The 12324-nt window shown below is 40.3% G+C and overlaps 1 protein-coding gene across 1 annotated transcript in view; it reads right to left on the bottom strand.

Moving 5' to 3' along the window:
• Window positions 1-12324, bottom strand: part of Slc5a8 (solute carrier family 5 member 8) — a 51482-nt gene that overhangs the window by 25441 nt on the left and 13717 nt on the right. The window contains exons 4-5 of the mRNA XM_006979833.4: window positions 1257-1324; window positions 86-240 (exon numbers count right to left, since the gene is read on the bottom strand). Coding sequence (XP_006979895.1) covers window positions 86-240; window positions 1257-1324 — 223 coding nt within the window. The remainder of the gene's footprint in view (window positions 1-85; window positions 241-1256; window positions 1325-12324) is intronic.

The following is a 12324-nucleotide window of genomic DNA, read 5'->3' as shown; positions in this document are numbered from 1 at the left end:
ACAAACTTACTATTCCAGTAAAACTGTTTCTTACAAAGAAAACAAAAGATACATTCTTTTAACCAAAAGGTAAACAGCAACTTACTTCCAGAAGTTTAATCTTCCACCATTGGAGGCATCACTTAAAACTGTATTGATCCCACCTTGAGTTATTGCCGCCTGTATAATCACAGATGCAAATCCAGCCACCATGATCCCAACTTGAAAAACATCTGTCCAGACAACTGCTTTAAGACCACCCTTAGAGAAGAAAGTGTATTAGGATTAATACTTCTATGAGATGTGATTATGTATCTCTCTAAATGTGAATGTACTATACTAGACAAAATGATGAAACATGGAACTTGGTCAAGAAGGTCACTCAAAGGAGATGGTCATCTTGAAAGAATGTTTATAAAGAAGAAAATATTTAACCTATCCCTCAAGCAGAGGCAGAGGCAAAGATGTAAGTTCCTGCCAGGCCAGAAAACAGCCTGGGAAGAAGCAGAAGAGAAGAAAGCTATACATGATCTACTGAATGTGGACAGATAGACACTTTGGACAGAAGGGAAGCGGGGTGAGGAGAATGTTGGAAAGACAATTCAGAGTTAAATATAAAAGTCATTGTGTGGGCTAATACACAGTTTGTACTCAGATACCCATATTGTTTAAAATACTAAAATTGTTGCATTCTAGCACTGCCACAAATATTTCTCTTTAGCCTCTGTTGCCTGGGTTTAAACAGGCTCTATGTAAGGATCTTGTTTCCAAGAAGATCAAGCAAAATAAAAGGTTAATATAGAGACTATTAAAGATCACATAAATTTACATTGCTGCACATAGCCTGCCTCCACAATAAAGCAGCATCATGTCTTGATGGTTGTTGCATATTTTGTCATCTCTGTCTATAGTTAATAGACCATTATCACAAGTCTCTATGCTAAGGTATTATATAAGTATGTATATATATATATATAGATATATATAGATATAGATATAGATAGATAGATAGATAGATATAGATATAGATATATATAATTTTTAGAAACTATAATAAGGAATCAAGAGATATAAACAGGGACCTGTGTCATGGTTCAGATGAAAGGAAAATTGTAAGCCATATCTAAGAACCAATTGTTCCTTACAAAAATGTTGAACTGTGAGAAGCCCAGAGGAAAAAGAGTAAGTATGAGCAGTCACTCGGCAGCACGTGACTACTTGAAATTCCAGTTTTGCAAAGTGAGTAGAGTAAAAGGGAAATGACACTCTTCACATACCATTGTGCAGTAGAAAGTGCAGACCACCCCAGTTGCCACCACTGCGCCCCACAGATCAAATCCTGTAACTGAGAAGAGAAGAGAACACATACTCAACTGTGGAATGTGCGTAACAAAAGTACTTCTCAAGAATTACCAGGGAGGCCTCTAGCTCCATACCCTGCTTGCTTAAAACTAGAATCATGTCTCATCAATGCCCTCAAGACAGATGGAGAAGAAAACCCTATTTGTTAAGTTCAACAGACATGCTGTTTGTTAATATTCACAGACACCATATAGATCCAACACTGGCTAAATGAAATACATAGAAAAAGATCTGTGTTGTAATTAAGCTAAGAAACTGCTTGATTCTGTGAAGTAGTTCACCAGACTGAATGGGATCAAAGGGGATTTCCCATCCCTTCTCATTGGTTCATATATATATGCTATTTCATCAGACTTTGAAATGTGTATTTTTTTTTGTTTTTTTTTTTTTTTCTAGACAGGGTTTCTCTGTGTAGCTTTGTGCCTTTCCTGGAGCTCACTTGGTAGCCCAGGCTGGCCTCGAACTCACAGAGATCCGCCTGTCTCTGCCTCCCGAGTGCTGGGATTAAAGGCGTGCGCCACCACGCCCGGCGAAATGTGTATTTTTAAGATAAGACTTGAGGTAGGAAAGTCTATTATTTGTTACCAGTTATCTAAAAAGTGGAGGGATATATTTTAATGGAATAATAAATAAAAGCCAATAGAAAAAAAGTTACCTATAATATATAAAGGATAAAAAGGACAAAAGAGATGGCGTTATGTTAGACGTCTTCAAATATATTTCTATTTATAGATTTGACCTTGGAACTATTACATAATTATACAATTGGAAAGGGTAAAATTAAGGACCTCATGAAACTAAAAACTAAGAACTGAGCAATACCCTTAGACATGCAATTTATTACTTTCAAAACTTGAAAGTAAAGGGAGGAACCAGACAGATGTCCTGCCGTTTCTATACAAATGATTTTTCAGAGGAACTAGGCAAGCAAAGAACATTCCTCTTATGTGTGTTCGATCTAATCAATGAAGAGGGAATTACAAAATTAGAATATGATGCACAATAAGTTCTAACAACCAAGAAGCCTCAAACCTTTATTATTACCTAGAATACAGCTCCAAAATTTGACCTGCTTTTGGAAAATCATGAACTCTCTAAGTACTGCTTACAAGAAACATTGAGGACTTGGGAACTACTGAATGGCCCAATATGGGTACAGTCAGTAAAATGAAAACCCTGAGAAGTTTGATGGGACAAATAATGCAGTTTCTTTAAGAAATAAACAGAAATTAAAAGTGAAAACAGATGAAAGTTATAAATTAAGAGAGACCTTTTAAGAGAATTTCAAACTACATCTAGTGAAAACAAAATGGCGGAAACAAACGACTCAATAGTTGATGTGTAGATTTAAACGTCTTTAATGACCAGTAGGACACACTTCAAAGCCTCAGAAGAGGGCACCCAGTGAAGATGGTGGACAGGAGGCGGTCTCCATGTGACCCAGTGAAAGAAAATGTCAGGATAAGGAAAAAAATTCTACCCTCTTCCAAAGAGAGAAAGAGGGAAATCTGCTGGAAATTGACAAAAGGAGTGGACAAAAAGCTGGAAAGTGCAGAGAACAGGGCTAGCCTCCAAAGGAAGACAGTAAAGCTGAGCACAGCTCCAGCCACGTGATCCCCTGGAGGAAAAACAGAGACAAAGACTGCATCTAAAACACAAGCCATTTGGCCTGGTGAAGAGAGACTGGCGTCCTACCCACGGGGTAAGCCCAGAGCTCTGGAAAGCCACAGATACAGTTCCAGATGCTGTTGAGGGAGAAAGCTGGGAGGATTATAGTGGGGCACCATCTTGAGAAGAAACTATTGTTGAAAACTTAGCTGCTCTGGGAACCCAAGAACAGGGAATGATCAGCCATCGGGAAGCAAAGACTTCAACCTGCCACAAGCCCAGAGAGAGAGTGTGTGTGTTCTAGGAGGCAAATGTGGAGGGCAGGAAGCCAGATGTTAAAAACCAGAAAAGTGTGGGCAAGAGGAGGCTCAGTCCAGGCAGTGGAGTACACAAGGAAAGTAGGTCTACCCTTAGTGCCTGGCAACAGGCCTCATCAGCTGAGAATAACTTAGAATTGGATAGACCTGATCCTAGGGTCAGCAAGTAGAACCACCCACCAGCCATCAGATTAGCAGCTATAGGGTCCGAGAACTCTGAAGCTCCAGCATCCTAGACACCCACAGGGCAGGGTGATGAGTGTTGACTATGCTATGAAAGCATAAGAAGAGATCCATCTGCTCAGATCTCATCACTGTGGTTGTCCCTTGTGCTCCCAACACATTTTGGAAACACCCTCAGAACGCCAGCCATCTCAGGGGATTCAAAGTGAGGAGTCTCCAGAATTGTGGGGAAGCTGCTCCACCTACACGCTAGAAAGCTAAGTGTGGTCTGCGGAGGCCCCTGGCATGAAAAAAAAAAAAAAAAAGTGGGGAGGAGCTGGTAAAATGGAGATCGCTCAGGCAGACTTGGGACGCTTGGATTCGGCTGCAACTGCAGCATAAATCGCAGGAATACAGAAGTCCAGAACATCTGGAAGCCTCCAAGATCCAAAAATAAAGTCATTCTAATATTTGTTCTCTAATTTCTGGCTCCTTGTCCTCTACCCCCTTTTTTCTCTATACTTTACTTTTTTGCTAATATTTTACTCGGTGGTACTTCTAAACCTAATGTTTATTTTACCTTTCATTAATGTATCTAATTATGTTTGCCATAATAACTAAAACATGATACTAGCAGAAACCCAGACACACAGAACCATGTGATAGAACGGGAGACCGGAAAGGGTCCCACATAGCTACAGTCACCTAATGCTTGGCAAAGGCATCAGAAACGTGTTTAGAAAATACAGCCGCGTCAACAAATGGGGCTTGAGGACGGGATAGTCCCATACACAAGAATCAAACCAGGGTGGGGGGTGGCGGAGAGGGCTCAGTGGTTAAGATCACTCGTTGCTCTTGCAGGGGACCCAGTTGTGATTCCCTCCACCCGCATAGTGGCTCACAACCACCCATAATTCCAGTTCCAGGGCATCCGATATCCCTTTCTGACCTTCACAGGCACCAGGCATGCACCTGGTACACAGACATACATATGACCAAAACACTCACACACAGAAAATAAAAAATAAATAAATCCACTTTTAAAAAAGAGTGAAACTAGATCCATATCTCTCATCATGTACATCTTTCATCATGCACAATAATAAATAAATAAATGTAATAAAAATGGATCAAATATTTTAATGTAAAACCTGAAATGCTGTAATAAAACATTGGTTAAAACACCCGAAGAAATAAGCATAGACAAGGACTTTCTGAAAAGAACTACAGGAAATAAACCCCAAAATTGACAAATGGGGTCCACATGGAAAGTGATATAATCAGCAAAGTTAAGTGGCAGCCTACAGAATGGGAAAAAAAGTCTTTGCCAACAATAAACTCCATGCGGAATTAAGGTCTAGAATACATTTAAAAAAACAATTAAGAATTAAATATTAAAAACCAAAATCATCTGTGCTGGCTAGCTTTACATCAACTTGACATGAACTATAGTCATCTGAGAGGAGGAAACCTCAATTGAGAAAATTCCTTCATAAGATAAAGCTGTAGACCAGCCTATAGAGCATTTTCTTAATTAGTGATTGACAGAGGAGGGCTCAGCCCATTGTGGGTGGGGTCACTTTGGGCCAGTGGTCCAATAAGAAACCAGGTTGAGCAAGCCATGAGAAACAGCACCCCTCCATGGCCTCTACATCCCCTTCTGCCTCCAGGCTCCCACCCAGCTTGAGTTTCTGCCTTGACTTCCCTCAGTGAACTGTGATTCAGGATACGTAAGCCATATAAACCCTTTCCTCCCCAAATTTCTTTTGGTCATGGTGTCTCATTACAGCAATAGCAACCCCTAACTAAGACACCATCCAAATTTTAAAAAAAAAAAAATTGCTAATGAATTAAATAGACAGTTCTCAAATGGAAAAATACAAATGGCCAATAACTATTTGGAAAAAGTGTTCAATGGGCTTAGGCATCAGGGAAATGCTTTGAGATTCCCTTTTACCTTAGGTGGCTATCGTCAAGAAAACAACCAATGATGCAGAAAGAAAAAAAAGATACACTGCTAGTGAGGATATAAACTAGTGCAGCCATGACATAAATCAGTATGGAGGACCCTCAAACACTAAAGTAAGACTGCCATTCGATCCTGCTACACCACTCCAGTATATATAATCAAAAGACTCTGAGTCAACCTATCACAAAGACACCTGAACATCCATACTCAGTGCACTGTTTACAACAGCCAAGATATGAAACAAGATTAAGTGCCCATCAACAGATAAATGGATAAGGAAGTTGTGATATAGATACACAGTGGAGTTTCATTCTACTGTAAAGGAAAATGAAATCGTGACATTTGCAGAAAAATGGATAGTTTTAGAAACCATTACATTAAGCAAAATAATCCAGATTCAGGAAGATAAATAGCACATTTTCCCTGATGCAGAATCTAGATATAAATGTGTGTGTGTCTGTGTATCTATGTATGTGTCTCTGTGTGTGTCTACATGTGTGTGTGTCTATGTGTGTGTCTCTGTATATGGGTCTGTGTGTGTGTGTTTCTATATATGTCTCTGGTGTATCTATGTGTGTCTATGTGTGTCTGTATGTGAGTCTGTGTGTCTGTGTATTTATGTGTCTGTGTGTCTCTTTATATGGTTCTCTGTGTGTGTGTTTATGTGTGTGTCTATGTGTCTGAATACCTATGTGTGTGTCTGTGCATGTGCATAGCATGTATTATAGCACGCACAGGACATTAAATTAGAAAGAGGAAGGAGGAGAAGATGTTTAAGTCAGCATGGAAAAGGCAGGGTGATGGAATATTTACTTCATGGAAGCAAAAGGAAGGACTATTGGAGGAAACAGGGGGACCAGCAAAAGGTGGAGATGGGGAAGAGGAAAGCAATGGAGAGGGAAGATTAGAACAAAGTGTGTGTGTGTGTGTGTGTGTGTGTGTGTGTGTGTGTGTGTGTGTGTGTGTGTGTGTAATATCTGTAAGTAACTCAGGTCTTCAGACTTTCATGCAAGTGCTTCTACTTATTAAGCCATCTCACTGTCCCAAGAGTTGGTTCTTTGAAAAGACAAACAGGATTGAGAAACCTTATCCAAGCCAAAAGAAAGAGAGAGAAGACCCAAATTGATAACATAGAGCTGAAAAGGGAGACATTACAACAGGTACCAATGAAAGCCAGAAAATAGTAGACATACCTTAAAGTCTTATATTCTACTAATTTGGAAAATAAAACAAATGGATGAATTTTTATAACTTTGGCCTACCAAAGTTAAACCAGTGCGAGATCAATAATTTAAACAGATCTATAACAAACAATAAAACTGAATCAGTAGTTTAAAATGGCCCAACTAAAAAGAGTCCAAGCCCAGATAGATTCAGGACAGAATCCTGTGAAGCTTAAAGAAGAGCTAATACCAATCCTCAAATCACTCCATAAAACAGAAAATGAAAGATTTCCAAATTCATTATGAAGCCAGTGTCACTGTGAATACCAAAACCATGTGCAGATAAAAAAAGAAAATCACAGACAACCTCCTTCATGAACACAGATGCAAAGTGTTATCAATAAAATACTTAAAAGTCAACTTCAAGAACATATCAAAAAGAAAATTCATCATGATCAACTTAACCTCATTCCAGAAATACAGGGATGGTTCAACATACACAAATCAATAAATGTGATATATCACATGGATGACCTCAAGGGATGAAATTACACAATCATCTCAAGAGATGCACATGGTCTTTGGCAAAAATCCATTATCTTTTTCATGACTAAAAATCCTGGAGAGACTAGGATGGAAGAAATATATCTTAGCATAATAAAGACTATATTTGACAAACTTATAGCCTAAACAGCATAATAAATGCAGAAAAACTCAAATCATTTCCACTAAAATGAAGACAAGACTCTTTCTACTGTTCAATATAGTGTTTCAGTCTTAGCTAGAACACTAAGAGAGGGAAATAAATTTGATAAAAATAAAAAAGGATGAAGTAAATATATCATTTTCTGTTGATATGATTCTATATATAAGAGACCTTAAAATATCCACCATAAAATTATTAGAGTTCATAAGTTCAGAAAAGTGGAAGCATACAGAATTAACATAAAACATCAGCAGCCTTTGCCCATAGCAATGGCAAAGATACTGAGAAAGAAATCAGAGAAACAACCCAATTCACAGTAGCCTCAAAAAATACATTGGAATAAACTTAACAAAGGGAATGGAAGATCTCTACAATGATAACTTTAAAACACTGAAGAATAAAATTGGAGAAGACAGTAAAATATATAAAGATCTCCCCTGTTCATGAATTGGAATGATTAGTATTGTGAAAATGGCTGCCCTAATGTAAGCAATCTACAGATTCAATGCAATACCAATTAAAATCCTTATACTATTCTTCACAGAAATAGAAAAAAAATCTATCTTAAGAGTCATATGGTGGGTGTATGCAGTGAAATATCTCTAGTGATGAAAAATAGTGAACTAAACTCATGAGATGGCTCTGTTCTTAGTATGTTTGCCATGCAAGCATGGTAATGGGGATTTGGAATCCCCAACCCCATTAAATGCTAGTTTTGCATGACTGCTTGCCTACAGGTCCAGTGTCAAGGAGGAAGAGACAGGAAATCCTAGAGTAAGCTTGTTAACTGGATCGTTGACATCAGAGAGTTCTGGGTTCAACTGCAAGAACCCACCTGGAAATGGAGAGCCATTGTAGTTGATTCCTTAAGGCAGCCTTAGGCCTCCACACATGCACACACAAGAGAGAGGTCAAAGGATACAAATGAACTACTTATTCATATAGCAATACAAATGAATCTCAGAAGCAGTTGGCCAGCCAAAGAAACCGATACACAAAGGCTGTCTAGGCTTGCACTCACATACACTCTAAGAACAGTAAAAACTCACTTATGATGATAAAAGTGAAAAGTGGGTCACTTAAAATAGTAGGAGAATTTAATAGAAAGTGGTGTAGGAAACTTCCTAGAAGCAGATTCTAGGAATAGTCTATATCTTGAGTTGGATTGTAGTTATATGAAATTATACAGTTCTTAAGAAGATCCACAGCCAAACACCAGGCCGAGCTCCAGGAGTCCAGTTGAAGAGAGAGAAAAGGGATTCTATGAGCAAAAGGCATCAAGATCATGATGGGGAAACCTACAGAGACAACCAAACCAAACCAGTGGGAACTCATGAACTTTAGACCAACAGCTGTGGAGCCTGCATGGGACCAGACTGGGCCCTCTGCATAAGCAAGGCAGTTGTGTAGCTTGGTCTGTTTAAGGGGCCCCTGGCAGTCAAGATCTATCTCTGGTGCATGAGCTGGCTTTTTGTAGCCCACTACCTATGGTGGGACACCTTGCACAGCCCTGATGCAGGGGGAGGAGTTTAGACCTGCCTCTACTGAATGTATCAGACTCTGCTGACATCCCATGGGAGGCCTTACCTTCTTGTAGGAGGGAATGGGGGTGGTTTGCAGGGGAAGGCTTGAGGGGCGGGAGGAGGGAAAGGGGGGAACTGTGATTGGTATGTAAAATGAATAAAAAAACTTGACACCATTTAATCAGGAGAATTTTTTTTTTGGTTTTTCGAGACAGGGTTTCTCTGTGTAGCTTTGCGCCTTTCCTGGAACTCGCTTGGTAGCCCAGGCTGGCCTCGAACTCACAGAGATCCGCCTGCCTCTGCCTCCCAAGTACTGGGATTAAAGGCGTGCACCACCACCTGTTCACTAAGGTCTTTGATAAAGTTGGAGTTGAGTTTTGTGTAGGGTGGAAAAACCAATCTAGATTCATGCTTTTGTCTACAAGTAGATAATTATTAAAATAAATTGGTAGAGCCAGGTGGTGGTGGCGAATGCCTTTGATCCCAGCACTCGAGGGGCAGAGAAAGGAGGAGGATCTCTGTGAGTCTGAGGCCAGCCTGGTTGGTCTACAGAACTAGTTTCTGGACAGCCAAGACTACACAGAGAAACCTTGTCTTAAAAAAACAAATATATATATAGTAGTGGTACATTAAGGTTCGATGTAGTGTTCTCCCTAACTTAATATCTGTTTGAAGTTTCTCCATAACAAAAGAAAACGAAATCTATAAAGATAATTCTGTGGATACCAAGTTCCAGTTCTACGAGGATTTACAAGCATCTGCTATTCAGAAGGTTCTGGGTCTAATCTCCTGGGGACATCAGACAATTGATATTCTAATTATCCAGATACAAACTCTCTGGTTTAATTACCTAGAAAGTGGCTCCAGACTTCTCCAGACTGAGAGGACAAAATCCTTGATTTCATGAGAGATTAAAGTCTATGCTTAGATTATTCCCAGAACTGTGCTTCAAAACTCTGACACCTTTAATAACACTTAAAGACAACAGGTGATGTATCAAGTTTATAACTCAGGTCTTAAGATATGAAATGATCCATTTCTGATGCTGGGGATGCTGACATGGATCATGCCTGACATGCAGATGGTCCAGAGGACATTACATGCTGGAGCTCTTCTTTGTAATGATACCGTAATATTTCACAGACTCTGGTAGTGGTTATTACCACACCTGTCATAAAATCAGGAAAGTGCAGCATGGAGTTAGTAGGTTTTCCCCATGTTGTACTTACTTCAGGAACTGTACCACATCCATAAGCATCACAAATACCATCGACCCATTTTACAAGGAAGTTTTGGAGATAAACTCACTTTAACTGATAAGAATTCAAAGGGCACAGAGTTTTCCCGTAGTTCTTTTGAAGCTGTGACTAGCCAAAACTGCCTCAATACATTGTTACAGTTTCACTGATTTTGTCAGCAGAAATCTAAAGAAAATAAGTAGTGTATCGATCGGTGCCTTCCTGGGTTTTTACACACACAGTAGTCACTTGGAGCCACCTCATATGCCAAGTCACACCGCTACTGTCTGTTTCAATCTAGACCTCACTAGAAGTAGGGGGAGAAAGAGCAGATTCTATCGCAGATCTGAGCAGAACACAGAAACTTCTTGGGGACTGTGCTGGCCAGGTTTTTGTCAACTTGACATCTAGGAGGCTAGAATCATCTGGGAAGAGGGAACCTCGGTTGATTAGCCAGTGGGAAAGTCTTCGGGGCATTTCTTAATTAATGATTGATGTGGGAGGGCACAGCCCACAGGGGGTGGTCCTGGGACGTATAAAGTAGATCGATAAGATGAAACTGAAAAGCTTCTGCATGGCAAAGGGCACTATCATTCACACAAAGTGGCAGTCTACAGAATGGGAAAATATTTTTACCAACTACATATCTGATGGAGGACTAATGTCCAAAATATATAAAGAACTTAAAAAAAATAGATAGCGGGAAAACAAATAATACAACCTTAAAAATAGAATACAGATCTAAACAGATAATTCTCAATAGGGTGAGCCCAAATGACTGAGAAACACTTAAAGAAATATTCAACATCCTCAGTCATCACAGAAATGCAAATCAAATCTACTTTGAGAGTCCATCTTATACCTGTCAGAATGGCTAAGATCAATAAAACAAGTGACAGCACATGCTGGTGAGGATGTAGAGCAAGGGGAACACTCACCCACTGTTGGTGAGACTGTAAACTCATCCTCTGTTGGTAAGACTGTAAACTCATCCACTGTTGGTGAGACTGTAAACTCACCCACTGTTGGTGAGAGACTGTAAACTCATCCTCTGTTGGTGAGACTGTAAACTCATCCACTGTTGGTGGTGAGACTGTAAACTCATCCTCTGTTGGTGAGACTGTAAACTCATCCACTGTTGGTGGTGAGACTGTAAACTCATCCACTGTTGGTGGTGAGACTGTAAACTCATCCACTGCTGGTGAAACTGTAAACTCATCCACTGTTGGTGAGACTGTAAACTCATCCACTGTTGGTGGTGAGACTGTAAACTCATCCACTGTTGGTGAGACTGTAAACTCATCCACTGCTGGTGAGACTGTAAACTCATCCACTGTTGATGAGACTGTAAACTTGCACAGCCACTATGGAAATCCCTCGGGACGATGAGAACGACTCTACCTCAACATCCAGCTATACCACTCTTGGGCATATACCCAAAGGATGTGTGGTTGTTTGAACAGGTATGGCCCCCATAGACTCGTGTGTTTGAATGATTGGCCCATAGGAAGTGGCACTGTTAGGAGGTATGACCTTGTTGGAGGAAGTGTGTCACTATGGAGGCGGGCTTTGAGGTCTCATTCTGCTCAAGCTATGCCCAGTGCAGTACACAGTCTCCTTCTGTTGCCTGTGGATCAAGATGTAGCACTTTCAGCTCCTTCTCCAGCACCGTGTCTACTTGCATGTCACCACATTTCCCACCATGGTGACAATGAACTCAACCTCTGACCTGTAAGCCAGCCCCAATTAAATGTTTTCCTTTATAAGAGTTGCTGTGGTCATAGTGTCTCTTCACAGCAATAGAAACCATAACTAAGACAGGATGCTTCATCCTACCACAGAAACACTTGCTTAACCATGTTCATTGTTGCTCTATTTATAACAGCCAGAAATTGTAAACAACATAGGTGTTCCTCAATGAAAGAATGGATAAAGAAAATGTGGTGCATTTACACAATAGAGTATTACTCAGCTATTTAAACAAATGACATCGAGGCAGGCAGGCGCAGCAGCAGGTGGTGGCTGAGACACAGTTGCAATAAAGACCAGAAACTGAGCTATTATCCACTGAAGAGTTAGTGAAAACAAGCTCTTAATCAAGAGCTTGGAACTGGGATGCCTTTAATCCCAACACCCAGGGAAGAAGCCATCTCCATGGGACGAGACCAGAACGGATCTGAACACTCTGTCTGAGGCCAACCCAGGGCCCAGCTGCCGATCCTGCGAAACCCAACAACTTGGAGGTGTTGGTGAGACTACCCTGCTCAGCTGAAATCCATCCGGGAGAGGATTCAGAA

The sequence above is a fragment of the Peromyscus maniculatus genome, chromosome 18, assembly GCF_049852395.1.
Source record: "Peromyscus maniculatus bairdii isolate BWxNUB_F1_BW_parent chromosome 18, HU_Pman_BW_mat_3.1, whole genome shotgun sequence".
Taxonomy (NCBI): Eukaryota; Metazoa; Chordata; class Mammalia; order Rodentia; family Cricetidae; genus Peromyscus; species Peromyscus maniculatus.
This window is presented reverse-complemented; position numbering and strand designations above follow the sequence as displayed.